The 20680-nt window shown below is 41.1% G+C and overlaps 2 protein-coding genes and 3 non-coding genes across 6 annotated transcripts in view; 2 read left to right on the top strand and 3 right to left on the bottom strand.

Moving 5' to 3' along the window:
* LOC145457804 (RNA polymerase-associated protein CTR9 homolog) overlaps nucleotides 1-20680 on the top strand; it is a 486484-nt gene that overhangs the window by 442041 nt on the left and 23763 nt on the right. The gene's annotated exons all lie outside the window — the stretch shown is intronic.
* Nucleotides 5171-13724, bottom strand: LOC145457296 (prenylcysteine oxidase 1-like). Its single transcript, XM_080335485.1, has 10 exons — nucleotides 13569-13724; nucleotides 13137-13349; nucleotides 12016-12193; nucleotides 10464-10557; nucleotides 10293-10410; nucleotides 9150-9315; nucleotides 8554-8679; nucleotides 7943-8056; nucleotides 7698-7865; nucleotides 5171-5495 (listed from the first exon to the last, which is right to left on the bottom strand). The coding sequence occupies exons 1-10, from the start codon at nucleotides 13705-13707 to the stop codon at nucleotides 5303-5305; spliced, it is 1509 nt and encodes a 502-aa protein (XP_080191611.1). The 5' UTR covers nucleotides 13708-13724; the 3' UTR covers nucleotides 5171-5302.
* Nucleotides 18346-18417, bottom strand: Trnaa-ugc (transfer RNA alanine (anticodon UGC)). The gene has a single exon. It is a non-coding gene; the product is annotated as a tRNA-Ala (tRNA).
* On the bottom strand, nucleotides 19156-19226 carry Trnag-gcc (transfer RNA glycine (anticodon GCC)). The gene has a single exon. It is a non-coding gene; the product is annotated as a tRNA-Gly (tRNA).
* Nucleotides 20559-20631, top strand: Trnaa-agc (transfer RNA alanine (anticodon AGC)). Its single transcript has one exon. It is a non-coding gene; the product is annotated as a tRNA-Ala (tRNA).

The following is a 20680-nucleotide window of genomic DNA, read 5'->3' as shown; positions in this document are numbered from 1 at the left end:
GGAATCCAATTGTAATCGAATTTGTGAAATCAAATGTGTCTCTGCATAAATTCGAATTATATTCCAATTTGTAAAATGCTTTTATGCTGTAGGCTCTAATTTCAATTGTCGTCTAATTTCCAGTTTGTCGCGAATTCAGCAATATTCGAATCCTAATCTAATAATACTGATCTAATTTGGAAATTCTGTGTAGCTCAAGTAGCTATAATTCTAATTTCAATCTGATTAGGGAAAACTGTGTAGCTATAATTTTAATTCATACATACATCTACCATCACCTTGCATAATATTACCGGACATAAGTAAATGACCTAGGAGATAGACGAAGCCACGACACACGTATAAAGAATCAAAGATATGGCCTAACTTGTATGGATTGTGGGCTATGGTCGCCAGATATAAAAGACACAATTAAATATATATCATACCATACGTACACCCAGACCAACCTAGCCATAGTTCATTAAACTATGAGTAATTAGTACAGATTAGTAATGTATAATAAAACAGTAACAAAACAGCACTCGTATACTACGGCGCCGGGGCTTGCTACCGTAGGTGCAGATGTACCGATACCGACGTCCGGTTCTTGTCGACAGAGGGCACTCAAGGACCAGAGATCACAACAATCCGGTTGATATCCTACCAACTAGCTTGACTCGTGAGTTAATACCTCTGGTACTCTCGTATTAGATGTATTTTGAATATTTTAGATCAACGCATGTTGAAACAAACAAATTTAACAGCAAACTCTCCAGAAAGGGGATGTATCCCATCGCTCCGCTACTGATCGCAACGCGTTTTCATAAACGTAAATGTGATCTTAGATCAGTAACGAAGTGCCATCATACGGTTTCAGTTAGCTTTTTGTTACTGTAGTGGTGTTAATTTCTAGGGATGGTGTGAACGTGAGGTTCACGTTCGCGTTCTGTGTGTGAACCTCGCAAAGTTAGAGGTTCACGTTCACAAACGAACCTTGGTAAGTTCTGCACTGTGAACCTTTTTCATATATTACAATTTTCCAGTCATTATAACATCTTTGGTTGAAATTTATTGCATTTCAACTGCGGGTCACTCTATGCGTGGCGCTGACAGCATATAAAATCAACTCTAAATGAGCATGCACCTTGACAAACTCAAAAGTTTTACCTGCTTTGTTACAAAAGTTTGCTCGAAATATCCAGCTTTATGTTTGTGAATATTTAGTGACTCTCTGCAGTGAGCTTGACGCGCAATCACACAACATCACGAGCGAAATACGCCTCATGTAGGTAGTCAGCGAATGATGCTTATTCAAACAATTAATGAAATTGATATCGCTGTCTGATGTAAAAAATCTAGCCAGCGCACGGGGTCCACCTCAATTTTCTATGTTTATTGCATCATAAAAACCAAATGCGTGCGATTGGGGTGTTTTCTACTGCTGTCTAACTTCTTAATGGGGTGACACCCATAGCCCATTCTGCTCAATATCCCCGTAGCAACACTCAGACGCCCAATACATTGTCCGGTCTGGCCTAGACCGTTAAGGCGTAAGGTTATATTCCTTTGCAAGTTCTCGTTGCATCTTGGGTACATGCAGTCAGAAAGGCTGCACGAAAATGCCAATTTCCTCCAGCAGTGTACGACGCAACCGTTCGGGCTAAACTTATTGTCGGGTGCGTAGATGATTCTGAGATGTTGTACAAGCTATCGGAAATCGACTTTGACAAGCTAACGTCTCAGAAGATTATCGACGTTGTGACTACACTGGAGACGAGACGGAGCTATGCTGATCGGAGATCTGCACCTACAGCAATAGAAGCGGTGGCCAACAAAGCGAGACCTCAAACTTTTAAGAAGCCTGCAGTTGAAACTGTGCCTATAATAAACTGCACATTTTGCGGTCAACGGCACAAAAGAGGCATAGGGTTCTGTCCAGCAGCCTCAGTCAAATGCTACAGATGTGGTAGAACGGGCCATTATAAGGAAAGGTGCAGAAGTAGAAATGTACGCGTGCTGGATAGCGAAACGATTGAGGAAGAACCAAGCGCTGAGTGTTATGACGAGGAAGAACTTCCAGACGCAATGTGTGGAAGTGTGGGCGAAACCCAGGAAGCAGAAGCATCGGTAGGTTCAGCACAGGCTACTAAGACTATCCAGTGGACTATCATGTTGAGAGTCGTTAACAACACTCTGAAATGGATTGTTGACTCTGGAGCAGAAGTGTCTGTCATGCCGCGGCGATTGTACAAGAGAAAATATGGGCCTATACAGAAATCTGATAGACGGCTCATTGGAGGTAATCGACAACCTCTCAATACTGTTGGTTTTGTACGGATGAAACTCAGCTCCGACTTCAAGGCGTTAACAGAGAAAGTCTACATTGTATCGGATGCGGATAAGCTACTCCTTGGCGCTCCTGCTATACTGGAACTTGGACTTCTTCAAGAGTGCCAGGACGTTCAAGTATCCATCAGGGCAGTCAAACTTACCCCTGAGAGTCGTTTGCGGAGCAAAGATGACGTCAAGAAAGCATACCCTGAGCTATTCAAAGGCATTGGCAAACCAGGAAAGTCGATGTACACAGCAGACGCGCTATCACGATGCCCTTTGCCGACAACGGATGGCATCGAAGACACCGATCTTCACAAGGAAGCGGAAGCATGTGTGCGTGCTCTGGTCAGCGGGCTGTCTACTACTGACCGATGCCTGGAAGAAATAAAGAATGCTCTTAAAGAAGACAAGACACTGTCCACTGTTATGACATATGTTGTTGGAGGATGGCCAAAGAACAAAGAAACTTTAAATGGACCGGTTCGTATCTTCTGGAATCTCAGAGATGTGTTAACAGTACATGACAATCTCTTGCTAAAAAGCAACAGACTCGTCATACCACCGCCGTTGCGCGAAGATGTTCTGAAGCACCTTCACCAATCGCACCTTGGAATAACCAAGACCAGACAACTTGCAGCACAAGCTTGCTGGTGGCCTGGTTATTCAAAAGACATTGAACATGCAGTACTCAACTGCAACCGCTGTGAAAAGCATCGACGAGATCGAACTGAACCGATGATGGGGACCGAATTTCCGACACGCCCATGGGCTAGAATTGCTGCTGATTTTTTCCAACTGGAGGACAAGTACTACCTTTTGATCATGGATTACTACTCCAGAGACATAGAACTGTTCTCAGTAAAGAAAACGATCTCGTCACGGGACACAATTTCTCGCTTCAAGAATGTGTTCTCTCATCATGGCATCTGTGATGTTTTGCTTACGGACAATGCTTCGGTCTTCGTTTCCTCTGAATTTTCTCAGTTCTCCAGAGCCTGGAATTTTCAGCACCTCACCTCTTCTCCAAAATATAGCCAGGGCAATGACTTCATCGAGAGAGGAGTGCAAACTATAAAGGCCCTGCTCAAGAAAACAGATGATGTCTATCTGGCGCTACTGAACTATAGGAACACGCCCTTGCACTCCGGGATATCGCCCGCCCAATTGAGCATGGAACGCAGATTGAAGACAAAGGTGATTTGTCATCCTGACCAGCTACGGCCACAGACTGTTGATGTCGAAGATCTTCGAAAAAGGGAGACGGAGTATAGACAGAAAATGGCCGCGAGTTACAATAAAAGACATCGTGTGGTTGAGAATGATAGATTCGGAATTGGAGACCATGTATACATTCCTGATTGCGAAAGGATGGGTATCATCAAGGAGATGCATGAAAATCCTAGAGCGATCATCGTTGAGACGAACAATGGACTAATGAGGCGTAACCGAAAACACTTACGGAAGTACAACCCTCCGGAGGAACCCAAACCATCTGTTCCGCATCAGAATAAACCGGTTGAATATTGTCTTGTAGCGCCGAAGAAACCAGGACACCATCAAGAAGCCAACGGTTCAACTGAACCTACCGGAGAGAATCCCGCGAGACGATCCTCGAGAATTAGAAATCCGCCACAACGATTTATTGAGCAATACTGATCACACACAGGTTTCAAGATCAGGGGCAGAATTATCCCCTAACCTGTTGTACACCTTGGGAGTAGTCTACCTCCCTGGTGACTCTGTCTGTTAAGTGCAAATGCCCTGCTCTTGCTAACCTTGCAGGAGTAGTGTCACCTTGTATATATTGTTATCGCTGCTGTATCGTGACTTGTATATAATGTAAGTAGTGTTGATGTCTCTTCCCCTAAAAAAGGGAGATGTGGTGTTATGATATGCTTGATTGATCATGCGATGGGTTTCGGGATTGTTTGGGGAACAGACAAGCATGTGGTCTGGAAGAATACACTTCGAATCCGACTTGTAAAAGTATCTGTCTAAGTAGACAGCTAGAAGCTTAGTGATAATACTACACAAAGCGACGGAAGATATTGATTTTATGGAATTAATATATCATTTGATTCCTCCAGTTGATACATTTGGCGACGTTTAAAAAGCCAGTATGTTCTTCAGCATTGTGGCATAGTGTGGCCCGAGTCGTCGCTAGGTATAATTTCACAGAAATGCAGGGTTAGAATTAACATTATGACGTCACGTGACGTCATGAGGTTCACGTTCGCGTTCACTTCACACAGAACCTTTGAAAAAGGTTCGCGTTCACACGAACCTGAACCTTTCAGAGGTTCACACCATCCCTATTAATTACACTTTCCTTTAACTTCAATAATATTTGAAATCAAAGTACACAATTCACGTTCACTTATATTTGATCGAGTAGAATGTGCATTCAGATTGATTGAATAAATTATCTGAGTGAAATCGTCATAACTGGACCCTATTCCAATTCCATCATATAATATAAATATCGCATTTTAAAATTCCATCAATTTGCAGCACTGTTATTTTGAAGTAATCATGCAATTTTGAAATTTATCTATTCGGTCAATGTCTGTGTGGCGATGGGTCCAAATATCTATTCCAAATTACATCCTTCAGCACTTATTAATTTTCTTACGACGTAGACTTGAAGTATTTTTGCACCTTGACTAACACATCTACCCTTCAGTGCTTTCTTTGAAAACCTCCCGAGTAGCCTACGTCTGGAGGCTCAACGCAGAGGGGGTTGGATGACTTTATGAGTCGATGTGCCATGTAAATTGCAGGCGGGTATCATTCCACAACTGCGTCTTCATTTAACCTTTGTTATTTTTTCCCATCTACCATAAATAGGACCATACTCAATAATCGGAACAATTTTTATTGCAAACCCATAAGCAGTAGTCACAAAAGTATTGCATATATAGAGAGATAGTTTAAAATTTTCAAAATAGTTGGATGGTCAATAAAATCATGCAAATTTCATAACGGTCTATAACTCTGTCTTTCTATTCTCTGATTCCCTGCTCACGAACGGACTCCCGTACCAGTTCTGATATGCGAGAAGAGCTGCGTTTTTTGCCGAAATCACCGACATCTCCATCGCGCTGGCCGCCCATTCGATGGGACTCGTATAGTAAAAGCCTTTCTTGTTGAGCACAAAACTTCCCGGGATGTCTGGAGGTCTGAATGAAGGAATTTTTGACAATACCCTGGTTTTTCTATCAAGCAAAAGTCTATTGTTGGTGGCCAGGCCGTTAACGAAGTAATTCCACTTTGTTGCGATACATGGAATCTATTAGCAGAAACTATAGGCTTGGAATACTTCGGCTTCTAATTGATACTTGTAATTGTACTTTATTACCTACAATGACGATTGACAGTCTCTGGATGGTAGTGAGGACATTTTGGACAATTGGGAGTTGAAGTTGTCTATTTGTGAGTTGGACTAAAAATTTTCAAATTAGATTAGAATTAGGATTACAGTTACACAATTTTCCAAATTAGATTAAAATTAGAATTACTGAATTCACAAAAGAAATTAAATTTGGAAATTAAATCCGAAAAAGAAAGAATTGAATAGTATATTCATATTGAAATGAACCCGAATATTTTCGGCTGACACTCGTTTAACTTAATTTAACTTGGAAAAAGAAAGAATTGACTAGTAAATTCATTTCAATATGAATATACTATTCAATTGTATATTGAAGTTCTGTACCTCCAAGAAGCTGTTAAAAAAGAAAGAAATACAACAAAAATCAAGTTTAGTTCATATCAAAGAAGAGTTCATTTTTGTAGTCATGAGACTGGCAAATGTCCGTACAGCGAGCTTGGCTCGTTTCGCACAATAAAGTTTTCTGTGACATTATCAGGAAAACAAAGTTAGATCAGAATCAAAATGAGAAACATTCACAAAATGAACTAGAATTAAATTACCATCATTTTGATCTAATTAGACCAGGGGTTCTCAACCTGGGGGGCGCGGGAGGCTCTCAGGGGGGGGCGCGAGAAATTGACAAAGTCTGTATAAATTGTGACTAAACATGTGTTTCATAACCATTCTGAAAAGACGATGGTTGAAGATTAAACTTATTTCGTATTCTAGAAAGCTTGCCAAACTCAAACTCCAGCGTGTCTGAACATGTGTTTCACATCCATTATGAGAAGACGATTAATGAAGATGAAATATATTCCATATTCAAGAAAGCTTGTAACTCTAGCAACCGCGCTCAACGGAGTATAGGCTGACTTCAACTTCATTTGAGCAAATTTTTGATGTTCTTTGAAGATTTAGAGCAATTCCTACGTGCAAGTCATTCATTACTTTATAGCTTTGGCAGTAGCCTAAACCTCTGTGCGCTAGGTAGCTGTTGTTAATAGCTGGCGAACTGCACTGCCTAAGACAGACTTAGATGCAATATAGGTTGCCCGGTTTCGCCCTCAATTAGGCTATAAATCAACATAATTTAATTCATTTCCAAAACTGATCAAATTTAGCATGGCAGGACAGAACGACGCCGTGCTCTCTGTAGTCACTACCAGCATCAGGATTAGTCTCAGTGCAACCTACCTTGAAATTAATTGATGTCCTGTTCAATGTTTTTTCGTTATTTTCAACCAAGTTTCTTGAAATTTGTCAGCAATGTAAAAGACTCAACAACTGGAATGCGGATTCAAAATTACCCTATGTATACTATTAGATCAGGGGTGGGCAGCCCGTACGGCCGCATGCGACCGTGGAAGGGAATTTGTGCGGCCGTCGACGCCTAATTCAATTAGTATGTGTTGGCGGCCGCAGACATGCAAATTGCAATTACGAAATCACTCCCGAATTTTCGAGAGATTTTATTTAATCTAGAAATTTTCTTCGCGCTCTGCGCAATTCAACAAGACTTCATTTTTAATGCAGTAGCGCCCTTCTTAATCGGAGCCGGAATGGAAATCGTCAAGAAATAACAATTCATTCGCGACTCCACGCGACAATATGCACTCCCAGCAACTATTCACCGGGAATGGATATGGACAGTTTACCATAGGTATTTTGCGTCCAGATAGTTCATTGCGGCTATGCCCTGGAATGCGGCCTTAGGCTACATAAGTAATCGAAATGTGGCCACGGTTAGCAAGAAGGTTGCCCACCTCTGTATTAGATGATGTGCTCTTTTTGACATGACGATAAATGCAAGGGAGGTCAGGGGAGTGCGATTTTTTTTACCATCGCCAAGGGGGGCGCGTGTCAAAAAAGGTTGAGAACCGCTGAATTAGACAGTTAGAATTATCTAGCTGCCAAAATCTGTTCTCTAGGTGTGTGAGAACTGATATTGTATTTAATAGCGGTCAGGAACACAGCTTGAAACATTTGTACAAATAGAAACATCACTTACCTGTACTCGGGGTAAGCATTCCAATCGACTGTTGCAGTTTCGATGGAAGTTTCAAAAAGAAAATTTCTTTGATCTTCAGTTAACGGAAGAGCGGAAAATACTTTGTAAACGCCTTCCGCGATGTCATCGCCTGACTGGTAATCGACGGGCATGTGATACCCGATGCTCCTGATTCAAGCAACACAAAATTAATAGAACGTCAAATCGATCGCAAGTCCCAAGTTTCACATTTTCATGCTTCTCACCGATAAAATAATTGTTGATTTGTCGTTAAAATAGTCGTAGGGCACGTTGTGGGTGACGAACAATCAAACAAACTTGAGTTGAGTTTTCCTTTGACAAAGTTTGCGACTGTTCTTCTGCGAGACAAGACAATTCTCGGTTACTGACTAAATAATCGGATTAGGACTAAACCCTAAAACAGTCTGATAGGAAAGTGTCCGTCTCTATGAAATTGAATTGAAAAATCATTATAAGAAGGGTTGGGCACAATGATTTGAGTACTCAAATCTGAATCGAGTTAAAATAGGGCCAAAAACTGGTAAAAGTGAGGAAATTAGTATATTATGGATGCGACGCATTCGATATCACCAAAGCAGAGTTGCAAAAAAGTTTGACCTGAACTCGAAACTGAACAGTGAACATAGTGACTTTGGACTCGGACTCGAGCCTCAACACTATGACCCCGACTCGACCCTCTGCTCCTTGACTTAAACTTGACTTTGCGGTGAATTGAAAATAAAAGTGTAAAAAGTATAAAAGTGAGATTGACTTGTGACTCAGAACCTTGCGACTTGGTTACAACCCTTTCGAGATAACTTCATCATTTTGCTAAGGGGGATATTTGTAAACATACCTGTATTTCTTTCCGTCAAACGATGGAGAGGGACCTTCGCATGCTTCTGTGACATCAATCTCATACATGTTACCCCCAACCGCGGCAGCTAGGATAACAAGGTCATATTCTCTCTGCGAGCCGGCACTGAAATCCAAAAACAGAAAAGTTTTGGACTTGACATGACCGTCATTACTATTGGACAGCTAAAACATTTTCGGGCTTTCCAAATTACATTAGAATTTGAATGATAACGACACAGTTAATCGACAAATTAGAATTACTGAATCCGCAAACTCTTAGAATTAGAATTCAATTCCGAATTGCAAAGAAATACAACAAAAATCAAGTTCAGTCAACATCAAATCAGAGTTGATCCTTATAAGCATGAGAATGGCAAATGTCTGTGCAGCGCGCTTGACTTGTTTCCCCGATACAGTTCTCCTGAGACATTTTCAGGAACACCAGAAAGTTGATAAGGGTTACAATGAGAGCCCAGGAACATTTCAGAATTTAGATTATAATTATATTAACGACATTTCGCTCTAATAAGTCTAATCAAAGAACTGATATGATCTAACTGTCCAAGTCTGTAATAGCTAGCACCCGCAACAAACCTTTGTGACGTAAGAATAGTAAATTTCTCGTCAGATATTCCGACCTTGGTGACGTCTTCTTGGACGAGATTCGCAGAAGAATTGGTGACTAATTTGTAACAAAGTTCTTTATTGCCGCCTTTCACAGACCAAAGTCCAGGTTCTATGCCAGCCATAGCAACGGCTCCTGGAATGCGATACGTGAATCACAGGACTTTCGGCAATATTCAAGAGTTTCAAGGCTAGATTAGTTCTAGTTCCCACTTTTGAAAAGTGAGTAGTTCTAGTTGTGGATTTTGTAAAGGGAGTAGTTTTAGTTCTAGTTGCAACTTTTGAATAGGCTAGTGAGTAGTTCTAGTTGTAGTTGTAAATTCTGATAATCTAGTAGTTTGCAAAAGTTTGATTACAGTAATGCATTTATTATAACTCGAAGAGTTTCCCGGTGTCATCTATAAAGAGTTATCAGCACACTAAACGAATTCGAACAGATTCAAAAGTGAAGCCAATATGACAAAGAATGACTAACAATCAGAGTTCGCATTGTGACAATGGCAAGAACAAACTTTGAAGCATACCTGTATACCATATAATAATAACAACCAACCAACCCTAAACGCAAAAAACGACAAAGTACACACATAAAACAGAGCAAATTAATGGGAGATGCATAATTTATACAGAAAATCTTTTTGTTTACATAAACTTGGATTGTAAACTGAACTATTGCTGATTCCAACACTACCACTTACACTTGGAATAAAGATGAACAATTAACCCCTTTCAAATCGCGTTATAGTTTTATGTAGGGTTAGCCTACCATACGTCCTTCCGGGAGTCGATTTGGTCGATATAACAGTATTTTCAGTCAAAATTTTGATATTACCCATTTCTGGTCCAATATTATAAGTTTTTAGATTTGTAAAAAGTGTCCTCCTTTCCGGTTCTCAAAATATTGTAACCCAAGATTCACACTCAAATGCTGCAAAGTGTATGATGTGAAATCGTCACATCTCACATGAATATGTTTTAGAGACATGTGCGCGGTGCGCACTAGGGTGCAAGTAACGAACAGCATTTTGTTTAACGCATTGGTAGTAGCAGAACAATGAACCACAGCCAAAAGCTAAAAAAACAAGTGCAATAAACACTTTGCGTTGGTCTCACCTGCGAATGCATTGACACTAGCGTTCTGGCCATAGTTAACTCTCAACGCAGGATTAACTAGATTATCTATTGTGTAACCGCTGACTCCGTGCAGTGTGAAGTAACTCTGTGCGGTGACCTGTCAGAGAGCAATCAAGCAAGCAATTTTGAGAAATGTGCGCTCAACCCTACCTCAGTGACATGCGAGTACTGATCACCACCCATCGCATAGAACAGTGCTGATGTGTTAGCAAACGACATACCTCCATTCTGCAGACTGTAGATCCTGGGAAATAGATGTTAACAAGGCACCCGTAAGAGTCGGTCGTTATTAGGGCTGGGCGCAATGATTCGAGTGCTCTGATCTGAATCGAGTGTTAATTCTAACGATCCGAGTCGAGTAGTGGGATGATTTTTCGAGTACTGAAATTGTATGATCCTTGTCCCTAAGAGTTAATTTATCAATGAGAGTTGTAGTTAAGATACCATTTTCCACTGTGAGAGCCTTACAGATCGGTCCTATCGCAGCATACGAAACATGTAGTACAAAGCTAGGTATGCTAGTGCGAATGAGATATCTGTAACTGGTGGTCAAGTCACAGCAACTGTCACAGATCTCAATTACCTAGGTATGGTTGATAAAATACAAAATCATTTAAAATATGATGTAGAAGTGGCATTTTATTCAATGTGGCCGGGTTGTAATGACTCAACTCGAATACAACTCGAGTCGCAATTTCTTGGTGACTCGACTTGACTCGAGTCATTTTCGCAAAATACGGTAATGACTCGATTCGAGTCAATTTGTGTATTGACTCGACTTGGACTCGAGTAATTTCGCATGACTTGAAACAAGTCATATCACTCGAGACTCAGACGACCAAGACCCACATTTCATTGTAATTTCGAAGAATGATTTCGTCTTATGGTACCGTACTTGAAAATGCGACCAAAAACTGCCAAAAGTGAGGAAAATTAGTATATTATCAATGCGAACCATTAGATATCACCAAACCAAGTTATAAAAAGTGGATTTAACAAGACTTCAACTGGAAACTGAGCAGTCAACACAATGACTTGGACTCGGACTCGAGTCATAATACCATGACTCGGACTTGACCCTCTGCTCGCTGACTTGGACTAGGACTTGACTCGGTGGTGAATTCAAAATGACTCGACTTGACTCGAGTCAAAACTATAAAAGTGAGATTGACTTGTGACTCAGAGCCTTGTGACTTGGTTACAACCCTGTTGTATTGACTCGAGTCATTGCGTATGACTCGACCTTTAAGTCATAGACTTGAGACTCTGACGGCCAAGACAGGCATTTCGTTGTAACTTCGAAGAATACCAAGCTATCACATTATTGGTCCTCTATCAGTACTGGTGTTTCACTGGTGTAAAAACGCGAGTTGAACAAGATTGAACTCGAAAATGAATACAATGACTTGCACTGGGACTCGTGTCTCAGCACTGGGACTCGGACTCAAACCTTTGAACTCTGACTTGGACTTGACTCGACAGTGAATTGATAGTCAAACTATAAAAGTATAATTGACTTGTGACTCGGGGCCTTGTGTCTTGGTTGCAACTCTGCATTATCGTCACATAAAATGTACAAATTTGAACTTTACATATCAGTCTCATTGTTATGCAGCCATAATGAAGCGTTAGACTCGATTTTTAATCGTATCACACAGAGTACTCGATTGTACCCAGTCCTAGTCCTAATACACATTCAAACCTTTGGAAATCGGACATGAAATTTTCTTCCAGCTTATTGATCCTCATCAGGCTCCATCCAAACATCCACAACATTTTGATGGCTGTCGTTACTTTCCAATAACTTGACTTGAAGATATAGTTGACGCCGTCAAAAAGACTGAACACCGAGTTATTGTTACGATTCGCCACCTCCAAACCTGACAATTGAGACGATGCAATCAAAGCTTTCATTAGAAATGACATTACATCAGAGTAACAAAGTACTTCTACTTTTCTAGAGTATTGAAGAGGATTTCCTACTCAATCAAGTAGTTTGATTTTGGACTACTTCCACTTATACTTCTACAGCTTTATAGACAAAATACTTACTTTTTATGAACAGTATTTTGAAATGTTTAAAGTCGTGATAAGTTTGTCACACATATATCAGTGAAAATGTCATAAGAACCATGTGAAATAGTTCTTGTATCACGGCAACTAAATCTATTTGCAAACATGCTACCCATTTGTAATGTCATCGATCATTTTGTATTACGGTACTAGCAAAGATACATCTACAAGTTTTTGGCTAGGCCTACTAGCTGAAAATATGTGACGCCTCGACGAAAGCTACCATGTGAAATTTCTTAATTACTCTTCGAACCTTCAATTTCTAGTTCCAATCATTGTAGTTTAGACATATCTTGGGAATAACTACTTCTACTTGGAATTGAGTATAAATCCACCTTTTGAAATTACTTGAACGACCACTCTTCAGACCTACCATTTGTGGCAATCTTTTGGAGTAGTCTTGGAGATTGCTACTTCTACTTGAAAATGAGTAGCAATTTACGACGTCGCATTTACTTCTACTTGAGCAGCAACACTGACTACTTTGACCACTTCTGCATTTCGTCTCTGTGGAATCAAAGTAACTCATGTCCATTTCACACATTTTGAGAAAATTAACTTTATGTGAAGTTTTCATTTTCTTTCAGCCCAATGTGCCCAAAATAAAGATGGCCGAGATATAGCCGGAAAAAAAATAGAAAAATTTCGCAAAAACTTGATTTTTTAAAAATTTGAACAAATGGACAATAAGGCTACTTTGACAACCTCTGCATTTCGTTTCACAATTCCGAGTCACGGCGGGTATCAAACCTGGCAATGTCTCCACAAAATTCCTCAAATATAAATTCCTCGGATGAATAATAGATCCCCCGCTTTCATATTCCTTTCCGCCAATCGTGACGGTAGCCAGACGACCACACAGACGCGAGTCTTTCTCAAAAATATCGATGCTGACCGAGTCACCGAACGACTCACGAAGAAAATACGCAGCTGACGATCCGCCGATACCTCCGCCGATTACAGCTGAAAATTTTTGACAATTCAGACGCTTTTCAAACCTTTTGTACGCAAAAGTAATCATCCGTGGCTACCTGATAATAGTAATCAGGGCTTGACAAAATCGAGTAGCTGATTGACTCGTCTGAATCGAATATTAGGCTTCGAATCGAGTATCAGTCACTAAGGTACTCAATTTTACCTAGCCCTAGTATTTATAAGGAAAAAGATTCAAGTGACACTCACCTATGGAACGCGGTGGCGAACTATTCCCTCTCCATATGAAAAACGCAAACAGTAAATATTTCTTTAACATGATTATGGTAATAAACTGCAACATGGAACAAGGATTTTGTGAGAAACATAACTTGAAAATGAAGCACATATCTTAATGTCACAGTAGTATCCAATTCAAAAGCGGTCAAAATAAAGCCTAATAAACATTAGCGTATCTATCATAAATGATACTGATGAGAATGCTACAAATTAACAGTCTTGGTGTATCAATTATTTCAATAATTCCACCAGAAGATTGCGATAAAATGACAAGAGATAGGAATTAAGGTAATAATAAAATGTTCATAGGAAGAAATTACTGAGCTGAACTAAGTTGTTTCGAATCCCTCATAGTTTTTCTTTCCATAGTCTTGAATTACCAGAAAATCTTTAAGAAACTAAAGACTAGCTTTTATCTCAGTGGAAGAAGGAAAACATTACTAAACGAAACACAGGTTTTGCATTACGACACTCTACTGTTCTTGTATGTATAACTATAGATTACAAACCAATCCATAGGGCATAGGTTCCCTATCTACCCGTCGGTTGGTAATCTATATAGTAAATATATAACTAATCTATACGTAAGGTGTCCTAAACATAAAAGATATGCGAAAACTAGAATGCCAAATTTCGAAATCTATGTATCAGTTCCATTGCGATCACTGGCCGGAAAATTTCAAGGACTTCTTCACCTGGCTGGGAAGTGAGAATCAAAGGTGTATAAGTGCAACACACACGCGTTCTCGTCGTCCAGCTATCATATGGTCGACAGGAAAGATCATCGCTTCACCAAATATGCCGGACCTGATTTGTGTAACACCATCACGCCGGGCAGGCTATCCGACAATCATCGAGCATATCTGCATGTCTAGTGTCCACATTCAAGTCGAAATACAAGCAATTTTTACTGAATAAATAGCAGTCAACACTCAAGTTTACCGGACCACGACCCGACATATCGACCTCGCCTTCCGTCACATATCACCTCATTTTGTCGCTTGTCGTTTCGTATTATTTTCTGTCATTCTTCATTAAGTGTGCGCGCATGTGCGATGTGCAAGCCTCCTGTTTACATCGCTAAGCCCTGATGGCTGTCTGATTTAAAAGACCACTGCAACTCCAAGTCGTTTCGGCATCTTCCTTTCTTTTCACCGTATCGCAGTCTTGTGGTTTTTGAAATGAGGAATCTTCCTAATACACTATAGATAACTAACCTACGTAGGTTAGTTGTCTTTAAATAAACAGAACAATGAACAATGAACATGAACAACAATAGGTTGGTTCTTGAACCCTGACAGGGAATTCCCCTACATGGACAACGAGTCATAAAAGTGATTACGAAATCAAACAGCTGATCAAAGGAGTCACGTCGATGTTCCTACACGTGGATTGGATTAGAACAGGGGTTTTCAACCAGTGGGCCATAAGAGTGTTTCGAGGTGGGCCACAGAGCTATTTAAAAGAATTGTAGGTTTAGTGAAAGTTTAGTAATCAATCAATTCAGTTCATTGCGGGGGAGATAGTGTAGTGGTTACGATAAGCTCCCAGCACATAGACGAACCGCGTTCGATTCCCGTCGGAGGTTTATCTGGGCTCCTCTTCCCCTGCCGTTCTTACGGCGACAAAAAAAAGCCCAGAAAAAGACCCGACGAAAGAAAGCACTCACAGTGAATGGAAAAGAACTAGTAGAAAGGGCCGCGGCTTCAAAGAGATCAACATCGAAAAGGAACTGTGACATCGGGCACTCTAGGCCGAGGTGGATGTTAGAGTAAAGGATCGCTACTGATGCGTGTCGTTCTACATCCTCCTATCTGTTCATGACATCGCATTGTGTCTTATCGCATTGTACATTGTGTGTGACTTGTTCAGATCAAAAATATAACCCAACCATGTTATGTTATGTTATGTTAATAATTTCATCATTTCAATACATCACAAAACACTGCGATGCAATCAATGATATATTATAGATAACTAACCTCCGTAGGTTAGTTATCTATAGATATATATACAATGATTGGAAAATGCCACGCCCCTTAACGCTGTAAGATAGGTTCTCGGCGAAATCAGTCCGTCGCGGGATATGCTTGAGCGGAGGTACGCGATCATCATCATCATCATTGGTTTATTAGCAATTTTATCAGTTCAATATTCCACAAAAAATACGATACAATGAAAAGACAGGAAGATGTCGAAGCGACAAGGAGTAGTCTGTGGAATCTGACACCCACCTTGGCCTAGGCGATGTAAAGAGGAGGCATGCACACTGAATGAAAGTAAAGAATATAGTATAGAAAAAGAAAGCGACAAGAAATAGGGCGGCATGTCATGGGAAGCGAGATCGATAGGTCAGTCGTGGTCCGGTAATCTTGAGGATGGACTGTATTTATTTAGTAGTAATTGCTTGTATTTCGACTTGAATGTGGACATGCTCGTCGACTGTCGGATGGCCGGCGGGATACTGTTCCACACATCAGGTCCGGCATATTTGATGGAGCGATGATCTTTTCGGTCGATCATATGATATTTGGACGACGTGGACGCACGTGTGTTGTACTTGTGCGCTTTTGATTCAGAGGTAAAGAAGTCATTGAAATATTCGGGGCAACGACCGCAGTGAAACTGATACATAAACTTGGCGATTTCTAGTTTTGTCTAAATATCAAGCCATGCTACCGATAGTGACCAAAATCTGCTCAGTATGCACTCAGTTCACCTTCAACAGAGGTCGTGATTAAAACTTTTCACTACTTTAACGCTAGTTACTTTAACACTACTTGCTTAAACGTCAAATTTTAGTGACTGTATGTTATTATTCGTGTGTGCGCAGCGTACGCGAGTAGAGCTTACGCGTAAGTTTGTCGAAGCAAGAAGACTTGCATTATTGTCATTAACCAATAACCATGTACTCAACCCTAATGAATTGATATCTTGGTAAATTTGGGACACTGGGCTTATCGAACGCCTTGAAATCCTAATTAAGGATTGCACCGTGTGCATGTTAATTGATCAGTGAGAAGCAGGCAGCGTCGCCGCGGTATTATGACAATGCTGTTCTCAAATCTACATTGTCTTCGTCATTATCGGCGAGAAATAGCTTTGAAGTGACATTGCTGTCGTTAAAATACATTCATTAAATACGATTTATTCCGTAAATGGAAAATAGTGTATCGATTCAGCAATCCGGCCCGCCAAGTAGGCTACTTGATTTTCCTATATCCGTCCCGTCGACTGGAGAAGTTGCCCGCCCCTGTCCCATAGCTTAGAGGTGGGGCACAGAAAATTTTCAAACCGGAAAGTAGTCCACCTCCAAGACAGGTTGAACATAGGCCGGGTTACCATATTTTGGAAATCTAAAAATGGGGCACTTTTTCAAAATTTTCAAATTTGAAATACCGGAGGAAAATCCTGAAAAGATTGTACATTTCCTGAACTTCAGGGTCGGTTGACTAACTTTCCGGCTCAGCTCCAAAATTGCCGCCGGCGGAGCGCTACTGCAGTGCTGACTTAGGTGCCCTCCGAGGACACTTTCAAATAAGTCAAAAGAGAGGACAAATCCTCTTAAAAGAGGACGTTTCACTGCGGTCGTTGCCCCGAATATTTCAATGACTTCTTAACCTCTGAATCAAAAGCGCACAAGTACAACACACGCGCGTCCACGTCGTCCAAATATCATATGATCGACCGAAAAGATCATCGCTCCATCAAATATGCCGGACCTGATGTGTGGAACAGTATCCCGCCGGCCATCCGACAGTCGACGAGCATCATCATCATTGGTTTATTAGCAATAGCATGTCCACATTCAAGTCGAAATACAAGCAATTACTACTAAATAAATACAGTCCATCCTCAAGATTACCGGACCACGACTGACCTATCGATCTCGCTTCCCATGAAATGCCGCCCTATTTCTTGTCGCTTTCTTTTTCAATACTATCTTCTTTACTTTCATTCAGTGTGCAGTGCATGCCTCCTCTTTACATCGCCTAGGCCAAGGTGGGTGTCAGATTCCATAGACTACTCCTTGTCGCTTCGACATCTTCCTGTCTTTTCATTGTATCGCATTTTTGTGGTGTATTGAACTATAGATAACTAACCTACGGATAGATAGCCAACAGCCGTCGTCACGCTTGCTTGCTCGGAGGAAAATACTGCTCAGCAATCTGAACTCAACGTAATTGCCAATCCCATAGCTGACGACCCGAGCGCTCAAATTTAACACAGTTGATCTTATTAGAAAGCTACTGTCGCACTGATTCCGAAAATATACATTAAACTTTCATCAAGGCAAAAGAACCAGCCCGAAATAGCGTTCAAAGTCTGAAAATCGGCATTGTTCCAGACAATTGCATGGACGCACCACAATGACCATAACAATAACCCTTGCGTGTCCTCGATTGTTCAGAACAATGCCAATTTTCAGACTTTGAGGTGTATTTCGAGGCGGTTCCATTGCCCCGATCGGATTTGAATGTATATTTTCGGAATCAGTGCGACAGTAGCGTTCAAATAAGATCAACTTTATTCAATTTGAGCGCTCGGGCCGTCAGCTATGGGATTGGCAATTACGTTGAGTTCAGATTGCTGAGCAGTATTTTCCTCCGAGCAAGCAAGCGTGACGACGGCTGTTGGCTATCTATCCGTAGGTTAGTTATCTATAATTGAACTGATAAAATTGCTAATAAACCAATGATGATGACGTATGACCTGTATTTTTACCGACAAAATTTGATATAAAATGTGGAGGTGCCGGGGATCGATCCCGGGACCTCGCGCATGCAAAGCGCGCGCTCTACCACTGAGCTACACCCCCAAGTCGTCGTGCATTTCTGAATGTTATTACATGAAGTGGTATACGAATATATCAGTGTCATCTCGGTGAGAGGCTGCAGTCTCTGTATTAGAATCAGTTTATTGATATTTTCGTCATTTTAAAACACCACAAAACTGCAATTCAATGTAAAAATAGGAACGTGTCGAAATGTTTTTGATGAATCCATTCCAGACACCGATTCACCAACTCTTGGCCCGAGATCAGTCCTGTGTATGATTAAAAATGTCTACCCAATCAATACACCAAATGACTGCGATACAAAGAAAAGTTACAAAGGTGTCAAAACGACTTGGAGTAGTCTTTGAAATCAGACAACCTGGACCCGGACGATTTAAAGAAGAGGCATATGCTGCACATTGAAAGAAAAGTAATGGAAGTCGATAATAATCAATGATCGGCAGATTTTATTTTCATTTGAACAAGACACACACAATGCACAATGCGATAAGATACAATGCGATGTAATGAATAGATAGGAGGATGCCCGCCTGATGTCACAGTTCCTTTTTCGCTGTATTCCGCGGCTCTTTCTAGCTAGTTTCCATTCTTTGTGAGTGCAAAGGGGTCTTGAGAAAGTTATATTGTGGCTAAGCCTCAACTAACGAATTTTGCCGGTCATATCGAGTGATGCCAATGTCAAATTTCAGAGACCGTCTATTTTACCATAAGCTATTAAAAAAAACAGGCCACAAAGTATTTTTGCTTCTACTACAAAAGTGCATTGGCCGGGAATCGAACCCGGGCCTCCCGCGTGGCAGGCGAGAATTCTACCACTGAACCACCAATGCGACGATTCGACTGATGGAGCTTTTAGATAAGATGCTGAAGCGGTCTAGCTGTCTTATATAAATTCGAATTTCGAATATCTATTTTAGGCCTTATCCGTGAATTTATAACACGCGCATGAATTAAATATAAAATGCGATACCAGGGTATAACGGCGTAACATCGTTGGGTTATATTTTTCATCACGGGCGCCTGGATGTGCAACTGATAAATCGCTTCTCAAAAGACTACTTGACCTCGGAGACAAATAAGGCGCGCAAGTACAGCACACGCGCGTCAACGAAGAACAACTACCATATGATCAGGACTGAATACAAGAAAACGCATTGCTCTATCAACGTATACCGGACCCCAATTGTGGAACAGCATCTCGCCGGCGATCCGACAGTCGTCGAGCATGTCCGCATTCAATTCGAAATACAAGCAATTTCTTCTAAATCAATACTAGCCAGTCTTCAGGATTACCGGACCACGACCTAACATCGACCTCGCCCTCCGCCACATGCCACCCCATTTTGTCGCTTGCGTCTTATATTCTCTGCATTACTTTTCATTCAGTGTGCATGCCTCTTATTTACTTCGCCTAGGCTAAGGTGGGTGTCTGATCTTAATGGCTACTCCAAGTTGTTTCGACACCCTCCTATCTTTTCATTGTATCGCAGTCTTGTGATGTTTTGAAACGATGAAAATATTAATAAACCTGACTGACTGACTGACTGACCATGTAGGACACTATGGTGATATCCCGTGAGTGCATCGCCGACATCGCGCACACGCACCGGACCACGACCCTAACATCGACCTCGCCCTCCGCCACATGCCACCTCATTTTGTCGCTTGCGTCTTATATTCTCTGCATTACTTCAGTGTACATGCCTCTTATTTACTTCGCCTAGGCTAAGGTGGGTGTCTGATCTTAAAGGCTACTCCAAGTTGTTTCGACACATTCCTGTCTTTTCATTGTATCGCATGTTTGTGGTGTATTGAACTGATAAAATTGCTAATAAACCAATGATGATGATGATGAAATAAACCAATGATGATGATGATGACGAAATAAACCAATGATGATGATGATATGCTAGGTCGTTGTTCCGTAATCTTGAGGGGTGACTATAGTATTCATTTAGAAGAAATTGCTTGACATGAATGTGGACAACTGGACATGTTCGACGACTGTCGGATCGCACTGCGAGATGCTGTTCCACAAGTGAGGTCCGACGCCGACATACTTGATAGAACAATGCGCTTTCTTGTATCTGTGCAACTGCACAAAGTGCACATGAGAGATAACGTCGAGATAAAAAAAACACATTCAAGCCGCCGCTATCGTCGGGGGTGTAGCTCATATGGTAGAGCGCGCGCTTAGCATGCGCGAGGTACCGGGATCGATGCCCGGCACCTCCAGTTTTATTCCGCTCTCGGGTCGCACGGATTATTTTAAAATTTGTTGCAT

This window comes from Botryllus schlosseri, chromosome 15, assembly GCF_051294905.1.
Source record: "Botryllus schlosseri isolate E-star chromosome 15, Bs_hap1, whole genome shotgun sequence".
NCBI lineage: Eukaryota > Metazoa > Chordata > Ascidiacea > Stolidobranchia > Styelidae > Botryllus > Botryllus schlosseri.
Note: the sequence above shows the minus strand (reverse complement) of the source record. Positions and strands in the feature narration are given on the sequence as shown.